This window comes from Macrosteles quadrilineatus, unplaced genomic scaffold, assembly GCF_028750875.1.
Source record: "Macrosteles quadrilineatus isolate MER2022 unplaced genomic scaffold, UCM_ALF_1.0 Scaffold_5__1_contigs__length_97177068, whole genome shotgun sequence".
NCBI classification, from domain to species: domain Eukaryota; kingdom Metazoa; phylum Arthropoda; class Insecta; order Hemiptera; family Cicadellidae; genus Macrosteles; species Macrosteles quadrilineatus.
Genome location: NW_026542598.1, coordinates 14,929,376 through 14,948,060, shown reverse-complemented (window position 1 = coordinate 14,948,060; position 18,685 = coordinate 14,929,376). Strand labels below are relative to the sequence as shown.

Sequence of the window (18,685 nt, the reverse complement as noted above, 5' to 3'; positions counted from 1 at the left end):
AATCGAAGTTTGCAACAGCTAACTCCATAGGGACTACATCGTATATTTCATCACTAGGGCCTAAAGAGTCACTTTTTGCCCGTGTGTTCGTACTATCGCATCATTAATTAACAAACAAAACAGAAAACGAAATAATTTTTATGTAAAGATAACCCAAATTCTGCCAATGCAAATAAGCAGCTGTTTAGTAAGTGATTCATTCAATTTGTCTATTACGATTGTGTTACAGTACATTATACCATCGATATGTCGAGCAATCGACTACAATACGCTAAAACCTTAAATAATAAATCAATCAATAAATCATTTCGATCAATTCGATTGCCACAATCGAAATTTACAACTGTTTACAACAACTGATTTTTACTCCCTAGAGACTAAAAATGATTTTTACTCCCTAGAGAGTAAAAATTATACTTTAGACTTAGACCCGCAACGCATGCCTTTGAAAACGGCTGTTTTTGCTGCAGTATGACGAAAAATACTGTTTACTCCCTAGGGAAAAAGAGCTACTTTGGACCCGTAATGCGTGTATAAAAACGGCTGTTTTGCTGCAGTATGATGAAAGCAAGTTTTTAGGATATGAAATCTCCGTAATGTCTGTAATAAGCCTGTAATATTCCTCTGAAATGTCCGTAATAATCCATTGAACAACATTAAATCTAAAAAAGAAAGTCACAAACTCATCTCCAAAATTGAGCTTCAAACAAATCATTATTTAAAGTTTATTGGTAATTGTGAATGTTCATAAAACGTGAAACATTTGTTGATTAACTATGTATGAGGTCAAAAGCCATTCGCATTTTCACGAGTCAAGTATATAATGAATATAATTTATGGAAATAGTTTTCCCTCATCAGAATTTTTCATTTCATGTCGCAGGCTTACGAGGGCTATTCAAGTAACTCTGTCACAAGTACGTTTTAAAATTAAACAAAACAACTCATATTTGAAGTTTTGCGGAGCTGGTGACAAAAATCCACTTCTTTAGCGAACACCTTTGGAAATCCTTCAGTTTCCTTGTCTGCGGCGACAGTTATCAAAAACTCACCAACATGCACGCCATGCATTGTGATCTGTAATCATACTTGTGACATAAGCCAGTAGTGCACCATATGCATGAAAGTGCCCCCTCCCCCAGCACCATAGTACCTCCTTCCCAGTCTATATAAGCGACGCGGTGAAGGTTACGGTCGATTCACATAGTATCTGCTTCGGTCCTTGCCTCGCCATGGACTTGGCCAAACTCGGCGTGAGTAGCATTTCACTCGATAAATAAATAACTAAAAAACATTTCTTAGTTACATTCTCACATCAAAATACTGTAACGATACCGAAAATTATTTGGTTTTATTTATTTCATATAACAAATTTAACAAACAATATAAGTTTACTTAAACTTTTTATTACATGGCTGCTTTTGTGTAAATTAATATTATTCGTCAATATTGTAAAGTAAACAAGTATTTTATAGAGATAAGCTTAAACATCTTTGAAAAAAAATAGTTTTGATATCTTTTTAGATTATCTTTTTGGCAGATTTTGTCTTAATGTTTAATTGAACATTATTAGTCCCTAGTTTTACCGGATTTATGTATCATAAGTAATATATTTGTGGAACAATGTACTGTATTTATTGAACAATTTGTTTACTAACAATATAGCTAGCTACTATAACACTTTCACCTTTTGGGTTTATTGTATATCAATATTTAATTAATTTCATCGGCATACAGTCCATAATGTTTCGAAAATGCAAAACGTCAACATCAATAGATGGATTTGTTCTGACAGCCTTCAGTGTGTAGGCCTAAGCTTAAATTTTCTTTTCATATGATTCATACAACGAAATGGACCTACATGTTTACATCACGCCATCATAGTTCATTTGATATAATCCAGATACTTAAAGCAAGGGCAAGACCTTTTCTATGCTTACAGGTTCCAATGACTAGATTGTAGTTGCATTAAAAAGTTTTTGAGATTCTCTTGCGATTAAAATATTTCCAGATTTTGCTGATAGCGATGGTTGGATTAATATTTTCTGCTCCTGCTCCTGACGGACACCATCATAAAAAGTGAGTATCAACAGATTTCATTTTGACACATAATCTATCGTTGCTTATTTTTATAAATCCAAAGGTCTTACACCTCAAAGCACATTAGTTAATTACTAGATTTGATCAAAGAATGCGTGGAATTGTTTTGAAATAATAAGTACTTTCTTATTGGTGAACGAGCTTGAAGTGATGAAAAACATATAATCCATCTAACTCTTGTGTTTGAGGACTTGATAAGGATTCTTCACGATTGGACCTTAAACCTTTTTTAAAAGCTTGAAATTACAAGAAGTTTGAAGCTTACAAAAAAATGTAACATGAATAGTTAGTTATAAAAGTATGTATATAAACCTTTTCAAATCTCTTTACATTATTTATAAATATGTTTTACAAACGTTTAATGAAACATAACAAACTTAGTAAAACCCTTAAAACGTGTCTTTAAAGACGTACAAAATATATTAACAAGCCGAAGAAGGGATAATTGTGTGGTTTTGCAAAAAATTGATATGTTCTACAATGTGTAACTATTTTAAATCAAAACTAACTCAAACATTTCTTAAGATAATCAAAGTGCATTTATACACTATCTAATTCACAAACATTATGTTCAATTATGCCAATTTACCGTTATTTACATGAACATTTTTGAAAAAAAGACCTGATAATTATGCGTTCCTAAAAGGTTATATAAATAAGGTTATACACTGTTGGAATCATGAAATATTTAAATTCAAAGAAAATGTGTTTTCTTAGCTACCATATTAATTCCAATAGTTACAATTAGTTAAGAAAACTTATGTTCAATTGCAGTGGTGGTGTGGCACCTGAACTTTTAATCATGGGCTTATTTTATTAAGACGTTGTTTTGATAATCGGTTCGTATGTTAGCATTTATTTCCAAGTGTACCCGATTTCGTTAGCGTCGTGCAAGTACAACTCTTATAGCTGAATCAATAATAATAGCATAGACAAAACATACTCCCTTAGTTGTGTTGCTTCGTCTATGATAATAGCAAAACTTGTATTTATTTAAACTCTTATTCGCTGTAGCTCGAAATGATACCGAAATAAATAATCATCTATCTAAGGTAAACAGTAAAACTTGTATAGACCGTTACATTTTAACTTTTGATTTCCCTTTACACCATCATGACTAATCGAGTCAACAAAATAAATAAAAATGACCACGAACACAGATAATTTATGTTTCTTATTTTTGCAGCTTTAAAAATGAATATAACTTCATTGTTTATTACATTAACTTATTAATAGACTTTACATAACTTTTTACAATTCAGCTTGTTCCTATTTGGAAAGCCCGGATATAGCTTTACAAAATACATTACCAATTTAGTATATATATATGAAAATACGCCTTCCAACGATAACTATTAAAGCGTATATGACTAATTTACCAGTATATTCATAATAAAATGTGTAGGTACTGCAGTGTACTGAATTTATCTTAAGGTGTGTAATAATCACTCTGTGCGTTGTACACTATATAAAACTCATTAGCTACATAAACGTTTTAAGTTCGTTAGTGTAAAAACTCAGCAATGTTTTAACCTAAGAACAATTCTATTATGAATTCATCACTCCGAGTTTTTAAGAAAAAAAAAACTATTTAGAATAACCTAAATAAATCCAAATTAAAATGGCCTGCATTTTTAAAAATTTCCGTATCTTTCAATAAGATTTATGTCATAAAAATCATCCTAAATGTATTATGGTTAGGCCTAATTATATGAGTAGTATAATAAGAGAAATGAGTTTTGGTGAAAAAATCATTCAAATTGATGTAGTAAGTTGAAAATAGTTTTTAAATTAATAACCCCTAAAAATATTAGTTTTAATAATCTGAGTTTTCTCTCCCTAGATTTGAGAAATAGGTGATATGGAAATCCACACCTTCTAGTGTCATTGTCTCTATTTCTAGGGGATCATATATTCTGCCATGTAGTGCAACTTTTTACTATTGGAAATGGAAGTAGGATACGGTATCTCGGTACATCATGAATAAAAAAATCCTTTCACCTATAAGTGAAAACACCTTCAGTGTATGTAGCATAGCACTGTATTCAATAATACTTGTAGATAGCAATCGAAACTATAAGTACGTACAGTATTAAATTTTTATCGTATATTTAGTACTTTTTAACATAGTGAGACCTTTTATTTCACACATACTTAAAAAAAAACTACTCAGTGTTGACAGCAAAAAAATACAAGTAGTTAAAAACAACACGCTTGCATTTTTATAGGCAATAATAGAGGCTGTTATAGTTATACATTAATAAATAATTGAAAATATGTTAACGAACTCGTGAAACGTTTAATAATGTGCGAAATCGTTTCGTGAGCATGCAAGTACTTTATTACTTTTAGAAGACGCATTTAACAGCTGTGATCTGAGGAACGTCGCTAATCGTTAAGTAACGATTACCAAAGGGAAACTATTACCCGAGTAGATAATGGAGCGATGTAGGAACTGTCTCAGATAATGTCATATTTTCTCTTTCAACATTCTAGTTAATTCTTGTTAACATTCTAGCTCCGATCTACAAGAAATGGTTGATTGAACTGCAAAGTACAGTATGTTGTTGGACTGACCTTTGCCAAGACTAAACAAACATTTCATAATCAGTACATACTCAACTGTAACATATTTTAATAATAATATTTTTGAATATTTTGGTAATATATTTTGAAAAACCTTTTTTGTCATAATGCAGCATAAACAGCCGTTTTCAATGCATGCGTTGCGGGTTTAAAGTAGCATTTTTACTATCTAAGGAGTAAAAAATCATTTTTCGGTCTCTAGGGAGTAAAAATCAGCTGTTGTAAATAGTTGTAAATTTCGAATGTGTTAATTTTATCGTTCGAAATTATTCATCGACTGATTATTAGGTAAAGTGTTAGCCTAATATGGTCGATCGCTCGTTATCGATGGTATAATATACTGTAACACAATCGTAATAGACGAAATTATTGAATCACTCACTAAACAGCTGCTTATTTGCATTAGCAGAATTGAAAACAAGGTGGAAGTCGTTTTTAGAGGTTATCTTTACACACAAATTATTTCGTTTTCTAGCTTAGTTTGTTAATTAATTATGCAATATGACGAAAAATATAGTTCACAAGACGGGCAAAAAGTATCTTTTTAACCCTCACTTATTATCCGACCTCGGCTTCACCTCGATCGTAAAACTTGACCTCGGGTCAAAAAGAGTCACTTTTCCAAAATGATTTCCTAAATGATTACGCTCATTAATCGCTTGCAATATAAATGATTGCTCCATAGCCGGATAGCCCGATGCCCCAACATATTTATTTGGTAACAATCTTTAATTTATGAAACTTTCTGAACATAAATATCTTTCTACAATGATTCTTTTCAGCTTAAAATAGTCAAAACTGAACTTGATTGTTTGAGAACGCTTTATAATTTATTTAAATAATTGCAGTAAACTGTTGATTCATTTTGCAATCAGGATGACGATTCAATTATCTTATAAAACGCAGCCTCTGAAACTTACCCAACCATTCCACAATCAGTTAAACCTTTACTTTCCTGTTAACCAACATAAAAAATTGAATTAAAAGAAATTGGAAATGTGTGGTAACTTATCAATAGGTTTTATTAGAAAATTTAAAATGTTGTTTTGGCGATCAAGCATGGACATTCTGATCAAATTTGTCAAGAAATACGACTATTTAATATAACCAATAAAGGATTGTGCATGAACATTACAGTTTGTGAATCTCATTACTTTTTTGTCTTCCAGATTCATAATCCACGTGCCTTACAAGATCCACACAATTCATCATCACCATATAAAGAAGATTCCGATCTTCCACCACTACGAGCATTACGATCACCACCACCACCATCATCACCACCACCACGAGGAGGTTCACCACGACTACCACGAGGACTACCACGACGATCATTACTAACCTGCGGTAAGTAACCACCACCGTAGAATGAAAACTTAACAATCTGATCACAGATTAAAGACCCTTTCAAGATGTACGATCACTTTTCTGTTTCCCTTAGATTTACAATATAACTGATCAACCGATGAGAAATTAACTTTCAAAGGGTAGTTAACTATCACGTCTAAATCCGTGCATTCATTAGTTAGTTCAGTCTTGTAGGCTGTTGAAGTTCCCCATTTTTACATAGTTGAAGTGAATATATACTACTGGAAATCGTTTATTGTATTTCAGAATCGTTTTAAACTCACGCCTATCTTAAATTATGGTTCACAGTTGTTTCATTAAAGACTTCCCCTAAAAGGTTTCTCCATAATATTGGAATCAGTAACAAACTTACCAAAGTAATATTTTTAAGGCTATTTTTAATTTTAATTGAAGAAAACATTTGCTCATTCTTGGGGCGTTTTCCTAGTGGGGCCTTGCGTATCACCACCATATGGAGGGATATTTATGAAAAAGCCATACATAACGATGTGACTTTGTCATGTGAGAACTTGGCTCTTTACTTGTTTAACTTTTGGTATTAATTTAACTAGTGGCGTTTGAATGTCTGGTGAGTGATGTGCTGTAGCAGTCTGTTCACTGTTGTTCAGTCTGTCGGATAGTCAATCCGATCTCTTGAGAGGGATTTATACCACGACTCTCCAAGCGAGAGAAATATTCACACCACCTTTATAACAATATTGATTCAATCTTTCGGGGGTTTGGAATTATTTTCTCTTTGATACTTTGAGATTTGGTACTCTACAACCGGACGCTACGAGTTGACCGCGACCTACCAAAGGAAAAAAACAATTATGGAACTGATATTGGTAAAATAAAATATGCACTTTCAGTATATTGAAACTTTGACGTCGTCGAGGCTTTAGTAGTCGGGAGTCTTAGATACAAAGATAAGTTTTTACGACGGATTCCCAATTGAGAGGTGTATCCTTATTTCCTATATTGTTTATGTACAGAAATTATTTTGTCTTCAGTGCTGTAGAGTGCGGTAATCTACATCACGTAACACAACAAAAATGTTACCGTTTGCTTTGTAGGGACGACTCTGTCCACGGCAGAACCCAATATTGTACAACAGCTGTTTTGTCCGTGACCTAGGTGTCAATCTGTTTAACGCCTCGACCACTGACCACTGACCATAGCGAGCGGAGTGAGTTGTTGTGAGGGGGCGGTGACAGGACCACGCACGTGGTGGTAATTGCCATCTGTAGCAAGGAAGTGTCATTACACTGACGACTGGTTCGGAACACCGCACGCAACGAGTTTCACCTAATTATGACTCTTCTTTGTCCGAAGACAAGGAATTCGCGTGATCCGATCCTCGTCCGTACGAGTCTCCGACTTTGCACACGGAAATGCAAACTTTTCGCAAAGAATGGCTGGTTTTCGGGGGAAACGGAAGATACTCGGCTGCACAATGGTAAATGCTAATATTATTTTGTATAATGTATTATGATAATTGGCTCAGTTAATTATACTGTCGCTTTTAATTAGAGAAAGATTAATTGGTTCATTCATATATATAGGCATTGTTTTTATTTTAAGATTCGCATCAGAGATGAATTTTAGTGTTGAAGAGACATAATTAAAAAGAATAATAGACGATACACCGAATCAGATTATGCCTAATCATTAGGGTTTAGGTTTGCCTTGCAGATGATGTAAGGTCTTTTATGTAAGGGTTCACTGCTCGTTAAACATACCTGCTATAGATTTTTGTAAAACCTACACACAAGTCACACATACCTATTCGTGTGTAAGAGGTGTAAGATCTAGATAGATGTATACATGGCACTGTATGTATGTACATAAAGTGAAACCCTTAATACATACATACATAATAATACATACATACAACCATACACCACTTACATTCCGCAAAGGACAAGTACTGTTTGTTATTAAAGCACTAGATGTCCTTTAATTTTTAAATATAATCGACTTGAAGAGCTAAGTTCATGGAACTGGCCGAAGAATTTTATTGGTGAATTATCTTGAATGGATTTAACAACGGTATATGTTTATCAGCGGTATGGATTGAAAATAAATGGTTTTTTATCTGACTGTTTATATAAGTAGCTATTGAGCCAAGTAGAGTAAATGAACAGCTAAAGTACCACATGAAAAAGTTTGAAATTCGTCTATATAAAAAACTGTCCGTATAAATTTTATTTACTAATTTGAGTAATTTACGAATAGTTATTGCAGTATCATTTTAAAGTAGAGCCTCGTTTATATTTTTAATTTTTTTTCTTGATTTATCTTGACTACTATATGGATTACACATTAGGAAATATGCATGTATACCGTTCAAAATGAATGTATACAGCATGATGATTTTAAATCTAGTGTTTTAGGACGTTTTCTGTAGCCTTTGCACAATAAAGCTACAAAATTGTTTGGCTTTTTTCACTCGACACGACGGCTGCAACGAAAATGGGACATTTCAACGTTTTAGAGATTAATTTATTAGTTTAGGGTTTAGGAGTGAGAAAATAGTTTACTCTAAATTACACAGATGATCTCCAGATTTTGTGGATGAAATAAGAAATAATTATAAATAAATGTATAACTAACGTCGATAATAATGAAATTTCAATTAAATAATAATGAAAGCTGCAGAACAGTAATACTAATTATTGAAGATAACGTTATCAACGAATCCTATAGGGAAATAGATATTACCGTAGAAGGCACGGTAATATCTAACCTAGATCCAGGACGAATTTATTTTTTCATTTCGATGTCCGCAGAAGCCAGAAACAATATTCGTTCAAAATCGTATAACCTACAAAAAAAGGTATTATTGTTTATGATTATTTGTGTCCGCGAACAAGATAATTCAAGCAAATTTTGTCCGATTTTGATTAAATTTAGCACGAATGTCTAGAGTTAGAAAAACTTGATTGAGTTGTACAACCAGCAATTTCGGGCTTGTCACGGGGTCCAATTTTTATTGTAGCCATCGTGTAGGACCAAAAAAAAAAACAAAAAAAAAATAGTATGTTGAAACATTGTTAAAGGTTATGGAGGAAACGCTGTAAATTTGAAATTCTAATGTACTGTTATTCTTAAGGAGGAAAAAAAACTCTTGTAGTTTTCTTGTTTAAGGATATATTATGATACAATTTGCCCAACCTATTAATTTGATTCTATAATTTTAACATTTGATGAAGAAAAATGTTTCCTTCCTATAAAAGGGAAGTAGTATAAAAACATATGTCATGTAGCAAACCTAGGTACTCGTTAAATCTAATGTTATTTAAAAAAAGAGCACGTCCGACTAGTTTAAGAAAATATTAGAGTCAAAATCCATTCAGACAAATTCATCTGCAAGTTTGCTGTTTCGGTGGTGTTTTCAAAGAACATTTCTGTGAGAATACTATGACGATGTTTTGATATACTGTGGTAATTATAGCCACGTCAGTTATGTATAACCCATTAACAAGTAATTCCAGTGCAGAGTGAAATGATAGTCGAGTATGAAAGTCCAAGCGGTCACATTTCCATCACATCCCTGATCATAATGATCGTGCAATTTTCACCATGAGTGATTCGCGGGCTAATCTTAATGTCCGGTGAGTCCAAACTTTCTTCGCCGTGATGGACTTTTCTGTTTTCAGGAAACACTGTGCACCACAACATACTGGTATTTGTTGTTTCAGCTATTAGTGATATGTGTTTAATTGGTTTAATGCAATAACGTTATCGCTAGATTTAATTATTGATTCCTGATAATTGGGCTTTAAATGGTCCTAGGTAGTAAAACAGCTGATCTTAGTCAGTAACACATATAAACATATGTATAACAATCTATCTATATATTAATATAGGCAAGCATGTGTCTTTAAAACCTTTTTCCTCAGCTCGTGTGCATCGCAGGGAAAATCTATGCATACCGCTGGAAAGATATTTTCCTGTAGAAGTGCAGAATCCCTTTAAAAATTAAAACAGGCTCAAATATAAGCACAAAAAATGGATTTGAAATAAAAAAAATAACATTATGGGTTGCCATGATGGTGACGAAATAACAACGAAATATAAACAGAAAATCAAAACAAATGGAAGAAATTTCAATCATATGTTTTATTTACAGGGGGGGGGGGTGAAAATAGAGAAGCCTGAAGAAGAAAAGCTTACATTACATTCCCATGTTAAAGTTGTCACCAGTTTTTTATTATTTTTTATTATTAAATTCGTCGTAGTTCATGTGAGCCACCAACAGACTGCGCTGACCTAAGTGACTTAAATTTCTATCGAATACACGATGTTTTTTACCAAGTCAAACTGTTTGAATTAGCTATAGCAACTGATATGACCCATCAACTTTGTCAGCAACAAAAAAAAGGTAGAAAATAGAATTAATGACACGCTTTCGGTTAATGGCTCACACAACTACATGTGTAAAAAAAAAATGGCGACAGTTCATACAGATGGAAAGTCTCCTTTAGTATCCAATAGTCAATACGTGTATGTTAAATGTTTTTGGTCGAGTTTTCGACAACTGGACGACCTCTAGTGTAAATAAATGTAAACAAATCATTAAAGAACCAAACACGTTCCGTGTTAAGACTTTATCCGATGATGGTTGGTTGTTCAACAGAAGTGTAATCCCTCCTTGACCATTTAAACAGTGAACCAGCTGGAACGATCAATCTTCTTATTGTATTATATCACTCGCCACTAGTTCGTTACTTACCAAATTTTCACTAGAGTAATTACCAAAGTCAGAAAGCGGAAAGGCCGAACCCTGCCTTCTTTATTGAAACTAATGGTCTTCAGGGTGGTTCAGGTGATTCAATTGTATTCTTCAAGGTTGAGGAGACGCTCTTAGTTATCTATAGGTTCTATAGGTCCATAAACAATTAAGATATTTTAATTTTTAATTGTTATATAATTTATTTGCCGTATATAATGGTTATTATGTTTAAATTTGTTCTTATTGTTGTGCATATGAGGTATGTTGTCTTTATCAATTACCGTCATTTTGTGTTGGTACAAATTGGAAACCAAATACTTTGAGTTAGGCCATCTCTGTCACTCATGAACTAATTTTTAAGTCAATCATTAAAAAGATCAAAAACTTATGTTTACATTTGTTAAAATCACATACAGACAGACAAACATTATAGTCTCATGATTTATAAGGTTATACTTTATTGTATAGACATAAGAAAAAATACACAAAATATTTCAAAGGAGTTCCCTAAAATATTTTTTTTGAGTCGTAAACTAATTTGTGATTTAGGTTTTAAGGAATATTTAAAAGTTTTTTCCTAAAGGACCCAACTTGTATAATTGCATTTTCGTTTTAAACTTTCGAGTAAACTTTGATGCGATTAAAAAAATTCTAAGAATCGCACAGTAGACCTATCAAAATTATACATTTTTTGAAATTCTACCCTGTTGTGATATTGTTTCACTTTTATTCTGTTGTTATAAAGGTAGGTCTGCTTCTGTTTCAGGCCTTAGCTCCAGATTTAAGTCATCGCAAGGATAATGTAATCTAGATTCATCGTGATCATCACGCATCATCATCATACATCATCAAGTCATCAGTGTGACATCATCATTCACATAATCACACCATTGATCATCATAGTCATCCTCATCATAAGTAATGTTGTTACTAAGATTATTCCAAAGAAATTCTTCACTCATAGGTTTAGTGCTTCAACAACAAAAAGTATTCTCCTTATGTAGATAAAATTCAATTATAATGTTAAAAACTCATTCCAGCGAAAAATACAATTTAATTAGTATTTCTAAGTCTAAATTTTTGCTGATTTTTAATCTTTAATTTTTATTACTTTTTAAATAGCTATAGTGTGTGTTAATAGATTGATATTCTGTTTACGCATTGATAGTTTTAATTAGCTCAACAAATTAAATCAAAATCCTAATTAATCTACCTATACCATGTATATTTTGTATATATGTTTATAAGTTTAAAAAATGTGATTAATAGATTGTTGACGATTGTTTTGTACAAATGGTTTGTATTTTGTCTTATTTGCTGAATATCAAAATATATAGTTACACATAACTATTTTGATTTTGTTATACCTTTATATACTAGATTCCTATATTTAGATTGAGACAAATGATGTCTTCTTTTTCACAAAGGGTTCCTATTTTTTACGTTGGTTATACATGCTTGTATTAAGACTTCCACGTTCAAAACTTGGTAAACACTTTTAAAATAGTTATTGTATGTACTGTACTTGGATCTTTATATCTCATAAATCAACAAACCAAAAATGATTTCATTGCTCAATTCAATTTGGGTTAAAATAATCTTCAAAAGCAATTCTGATTGGAACATACTATTTCACTTCAAAGCTGCACTATATTTACATATTGATATTAGATACCTTACTCATTTAACCTACATGTAACTTAATTGATTTTGAATATAAATATCGATTTCGGATTATGGTCAATTAATTCATCCATTAATTTTTAAAGTAAATTATAGCATAACAACTAACTTTTGGATAAGTTTTCCTTTCACAAACATATAATTAGTAATACCTATACAAATCAAACATGATTAAGTGAATAGACCTTAACACTATATCGTGGCTAAATATTGTCAATCATAAAAAAAATGTAAATATGTAACGTATTATGTAAGCTGAAGCTGAAGCATGTGGTCAGTCAAAGCAAAGCCAACCAAGTGCAAAGAGAGCGAGTGAGACAGAATATCGCCTCCGGTCTTCCTGATGCAAGTAATTGAAGCAATTCTGTGTATGAGGAAGAGAACGGAATCGGGGAAGCAGTATGAATCGGTCAGTATGCAACTATTGTGATGATGAATGATGTAATGATTCTTCATTAATCTGGGTGCTATGTAATCGAATATCGTTATAAGCTCAAAACTAATAGGATATCGAGAATTTACTCAACATCAGAAAGCAACGTTTATACTCATTTGACTGACACAGTAAAACATACATACTGGATTTGCAATCCTACAAAAATATGGTAACCAAGATCCAGTCACAAAAACGTCCAGTTTCCCTCCAGTCCCTCTCTCCCGTCTCGTCTTCCTCAAACTTGAGAATCGGTGGTTATATTTTAAAGATTTACTTTATCCAGTAAATCGTTGCTAACACTACACTTTAGGATACGAGGCTAACGGTTCTTATTATATGAAAATGTATAGTAAATTGTAAACCCTCCAATTGATAACTAACTTTGTATGCTTGCCCTTGTCCTTCAATTAATAAACAATTATCATGATCTTATGACAGATGATCCAACGAAATATTATCTTAATGTTTCTATCACTAAACTGATAGTTTATCATATATTTTAGACCACAAGAATAGTTTTAACCCTAAATCCTGTAATAGCAACCCATTACCATCAACTCCAAAACACTATAGCAAAAGACTGTTTTTGAAAATTATGGTTTGTTAATTGTTATGATGATTTAAGATCACTATTGTTCTTCACAATATTTGTCGTTGTTCAAGAGTAAATTAATTGTCTAAAAACTTTGAGGTCTGTAAGCTTTGTTCATCATTTGCCATTCTACAGCATCATGATTCTAGTTGTTTATTTCAGTTCATCGTCTGCTATGTACAGCCATAGATAAAACTATACCTAGATAAAACATACAGCGCACAGATAATGAACCCCTATATTATACATTGTAATGAATGTTAACTATTATGCTATTCGTTGAAGTGCTAACACGACAGCCACACGCATGTTCGGAGAACAGCTGTATCAGAGTCCTACTGTGAGATACTTCTCACGTCTAGTGTGACTCGTCAAGATGAAAGCATTCGAATCACACGTCTATGTTTTTAGTTTCAAACTATAATTAATATCATTAGTACACACTCACTGTGTTAATTCAGACTTTTTCTTGTAATATTCTATTATATTTATACAAAAGAATGCTATTGAGTGAATACTCTGGACTTTTGATACATTGTGTAAAAAAAATTTAACAATAAAATACTGTAACTAGGATTGCTATCCTGTAATACACGATATCATGGCTGTTATGAAAAACTGCAACTACGTTAACATCATTTTACAGAATATTCTCTTGATTGATTTCATTCAGCTGTCTGGCAAAGTAGAGTTTACCATGTTAACAAAGTGAACTGAACAGAGTTGAACCAAAACAAAAAATTAACATTGAGGTGGTTCTTTCAAATAAAATACTATAGTCTGTACAATTGGTGTATTTAAAACATTACAAATTGTTTTCGAAGTTTTATCAAACAAATGGTGGATTAAAATTTAGACAATAGTTTTATCATGCTATTCAATGCCAGAAACGGAGCTAGCCCTGTGGGCTTAGGTCACATGTTGGCATGACTTGAAGCATTGACTATATATACCTGCTTGAAGTAATGTGACAAACAATTCCAGGTCTGTGTCCAACAGAGTAGAGGGGGTTTTTTAGTGAGTAGTCTGATAATTTCAAGAGTCTTACAGGCTGGCTACCTGTGTGCTTAAAAGCATTTTCCCTCCTCTCCCTAAAAAAATATATCGTATTCAAATAAATTCATGTGTACGTATTTTTTTTAACTTTATTTAATTTACAATCTGTTCAAGTTGAACAATAAGCAAATGCCATAAATGAACAAATGAGTATGTTTTTTTCCGATTGAATAGTATTATTTGTTTTATTTAATTCAAATCAACTTGACAAAGTGTATTTGAGATTTTTGACACAAAATATTCCCGAGCTTTAAAATTTAAGTTTTTACTAAGTATATGACAAGCTTGATATAATGTATAATGTTAACATAAATCGTTCAGTGGCTTTTAAGCGAAAAGTGAAAGTCCAGTTAATAATTTGTCACTTTTGTTGGAATCCGGAAATTCTATCAGGTGTCGCAACCTACTGAGCAGACAGTAGGTCAGTCGTAAATAAGTGCGAAGGAAAACTTAACTCAGAAATACTGAATGCATTACGAAGATTTGGAAACCTAAACTTTTATGTGTGGATTCTAATAGTGGGGTCAGATAATAACTTAAACCCATCGAGCTTAAACCATAGATTAAATGGTAGAAATGGTTTAGACGTGTCTACTGTGTAATCTATGCATAAATGTCCAATCAAACAATGCTATTTTAATATTACTTTACTTTAGCAGTAATCAAGAGTCCATTCATAACAGTCTTGTGAATAAAATAATAAACGCAGTTATGAATAATATACAAGAGTCGTGAACAATGAAGAAATAATGAAGCCCTGAAGCAATTGAGATAGACATTTCACTCGTTGCATGACCTGCAGAAACAATATTTGATATGGTAGGTTCAGATTAAAGCAAATAGAACAACAATATTGAAATAAAATCGTTCTTTGGTTCTAGTAACTTTAGTTTGTATTTCAGGCCAGTAAAATTAGTTTGAAAAACTGGCTGTGCCTGGAAATAATTTCCGGAAATTGTTTTATATGTCTATTTTATATAGAAGTAAAAGGATTTGAAGTTTGTCCCATTTTTCCAGGTAAGCTTCTGACCTGGGACCACACAAACCTTTAAATTTAGGTTTATTTTTTAGTTTTCGCTAAAACGTCAAAAGACCATCCATCCTACAGAAAAAAACATCGTAAATGAATTGTAGAGCACAACATTTCGCATCCATTGAACATCTGGTGATGAAAATCGAACCAGTAATAACTTATTTATCGTTATTTAAACAAAGTTATTTTAATAACTGGCCTATTTCCAAAGAGACAATATTTTTTTCATTATATATGTTCAGATACCTAAAATTATTATTACAAACGGTTTCATAACTTTTGAGTTTTGTTTTGATTTCAGTTTAGACGGCTTTGAAAAATATTAAACCTTAAAAAAAAAAAAAAAAAAAAAAAAAAACTTAACAGGAAGTAATTAATCATTAAGTAAGTAAGTATTACATCATACATTATAAGAATTGCCTTATTTGTTACATCTTACCTTGTTGTTTGTTTAGTTGCCTTGTTGTAGAGTGATAACTTTGTTTCTAAACACAGTTAGTAGTCATCATTGGGCTGTGATTAGTTAATGACGCTTTCTTACAAGAGGTATCGTTATTTCATTTTATTTTTTTAATATCAATATAGTTATAAGAAAAGGACTTAGGCCGCTCTGAAATGTTCACAAGGTATGACAAGAACTTTTTTGTTGTTTCTGAGGTCACTACTTCAATGGGCAAACGTCTTTAAGGGTCATTTGTCAGATTGTCTGTTGGGTTGCCTCACTGTCCCATTGCTATATACAACCAGCACTGACGCCTATCTGACCGTACGTCTCGTTCTGCAGAATTGTACAACCATTAGTGTGTTCAAATTGCTAATAAGTACTCGTCGCAGTGCCAGGTCATATAAATAGCCTGTGATGCAACCATGCTTGAAGCTCCAAGACATTTCCCAGTTGCCCAGATGTTTAGACGAATTCAATTACTTAGTTTGATAGTTTTGATTGATTTCGTGAATGTAATCAATATTTACGAGTTAAGTTTATAATCTTAATTTAGTTGGTTATGGGTCAATTCTAAACTGTCATGTTATTTGGCCTTTTGGGGATTTTTATGATGTTTCGAAGATGTTTGGGTCACATGGATAAATTTGTGAAAAGCAACAGAACGTTATTTGGAATTGCAGTATACCTACTATAACTATATACTTAGCTTACCTGCAACTTAACATTAAGTTCGTACGTATCGTAAGTACGTACATCTATTAATAGAAATCTATTCATGCAATCATCAAATTTTCCAAATCATCAGCTTATTGACATCCAAACTTTTTGAACGTGTAGCTGTTGGAGGTAATTAATTGTTCCTAAAGGATTCAGAAATACTGTAGTTATCTCTGCATATGCTATATTTGCATTTACTTTACTTAAATAGGCTATCGAATTTGATAGATTGTCGCCAAGGAATTATATGGAACTATGGTATAGGTTCATTTAAAATGCAATATCAACGTTGGATGTTCACCTGCTATAAATGGCAGATTAATCTAAAAGATTAAGAAGGTAAATGTTCTCACAACGTTGCGAATCCCAAGCAAACCCTATATTTATTTATTTTTAATTTTTAATTTGATCAGCTGTACTTCAAGTTAGGTATAATAATTATGGAAGAGGCAGGTATACTATGGAAGGTGGTATCGTTGACTAGGTCTATACACTTCTCAATTGACTATTACTATCTCTACTGTAGGCTACTTATAATCAGTGTGCGTCTGTGCGAATCGGCTGCAAATCTCACTTTAACGCTTTTCACATCTTAAAAATTGCAGAATTGCTGTTTTATTGTAAAATTATCGGATTTAAAATCCATATAGTATAGGCCTATGATGGAATAAAAACATATTTGGTCACACAACATTTGTTTGCAAGATGATTTTTCACATTAAAACTGCAAGAAACTATGTCTTTATATGTGTAAACTAGCTGATCTGAATTGTACACGGTTTTAACTGACTACTGAATTCCCGTACGTAGGACGGGCTAACAACTCGTTTATTTTTAATTTTTTATTTTATCAGCTGTACTTCAAGTTAGGTATACAGCGTCGGCATATGTTTAAACTCGCCCGCCTCAACAAGACCTCGTGGCGCAACGGTAGCGCGTCTGACTCCAGATCAGAAGGTTGCGTGTTCAAATCACGTCGGGGTCAAGAATAATTTTATTTTTCCTTACGATTTGTTTTAAAATGCTGAGTATTTAGGATATTCATAATCCCGTCTCTATTTTTAATAATTTAATATATTCAGAGATATAAGTATTTAAATGCAATTGTTCGAATAAAGTATTAGTTCATAGTGTAGCTTTTGTGAAACCTATTAAGGAATATGGGTGAAAGTAACGTATGGGGGAAGTAAAGCTGATAATAATTTAATATGATAACGTTGGCAATGGTGTCGTTAAATTGTGCATAAGTATCAAATGGTATACCAGTACACAAAGAATGGTTAGGTAGGCTAAATGTAATTTAATTTTCGTAATGACTATAACATACCAAATCAGTGATTTGTGTACGGGTTTTTGTCATATAAATAAGAACATTGCTGTACTCACAGAGAAGTAATATAATATTCTCTGTGGTGTACTGTATGAATAACTATTAGATCTTTTTATCATTATCAGACACGTTATTGTAACATAATATCTTTAATGAAAGAAAATTAAAATTGGAACCACCACAGTGTGGTATTACCACTGAGCTAAAATTATAACTGGAGGTAGCACTGCCATGGCAGAAGTCTGTCAAAAGCGTGTCGCTGATTTTGTTAGGTTGGTATAGCAGTAAGTTTTCTTATCATAGCAATGACATGGCTTCTTATAACTAGGTTGGTATAGCAGTGAGTATTTTTGTCATACTTGAATACTTTTAATACTTTAATAATTTTCTTTGAAATGGCGACCATACAAAGTAGGTATTTTAAGCCAAGTATAATAATAGTTATAGCAATAATATGGCTTCTTATGACACCAGACTCACGCAAACATGGCGGCTGGCGACACGCATCTTTGACATTCAGTGCTACCTCCAGTTAGAATTATAGCTCAGTGGGTATTACAGTTGAGAAGAAGAAGAACTGTTTGCAATTGCAAAACAAAATCAAGAACGTTCTTTTACAGAGA

General features: G+C 32.4%; 1 protein-coding gene and 1 non-coding gene across 2 annotated transcripts; both read left to right on the top strand.

The window, feature by feature from the left end:
* The first annotated feature begins 1,193 nt into the window (after positions 1-1,193).
* LOC128993888 (uncharacterized histidine-rich protein DDB_G0274557-like) lies at positions 1,194-11,759 on the top strand. Its single transcript, XM_054417957.1, has 4 exons — positions 1,194-1,252; positions 2,011-2,078; positions 5,855-6,032; positions 11,537-11,759. Exons 1-3 carry the CDS (start codon positions 1,232-1,234, stop codon positions 6,024-6,026), a joined length of 261 nt encoding a protein of 86 aa, XP_054273932.1. The 5' UTR covers positions 1,194-1,231; the 3' UTR covers positions 6,027-6,032; positions 11,537-11,759.
* A 5,886-nt stretch (positions 11,760-17,645) lies between these two features.
* Positions 17,646-17,717, top strand: Trnaw-cca (transfer RNA tryptophan (anticodon CCA)). Its single transcript has one exon. It is a non-coding gene; the product is annotated as a tRNA-Trp (tRNA).
* The last annotated feature ends 968 nt before the right edge of the window (positions 17,718-18,685 follow it).

Bases quoted from the DNA above. Each gene is read 5' to 3' on its own strand.
- LOC128993888 (XM_054417957.1), top strand. From the start codon at position 1,232: ATGGACTTGGCCAAACTCGGC. The intron at 1,253-2,010 runs GTGAGTAGCATT...AAATATTTCCAG, and splicing joins TGGACTTGGCCAAACTCGGC to ATTTTGCTGATAGCGATGGT. The intron at 2,079-5,854 runs GTGAGTATCAAC...TTTGTCTTCCAG, and splicing joins GACGGACACCATCATAAAAA to ATTCATAATCCACGTGCCTT.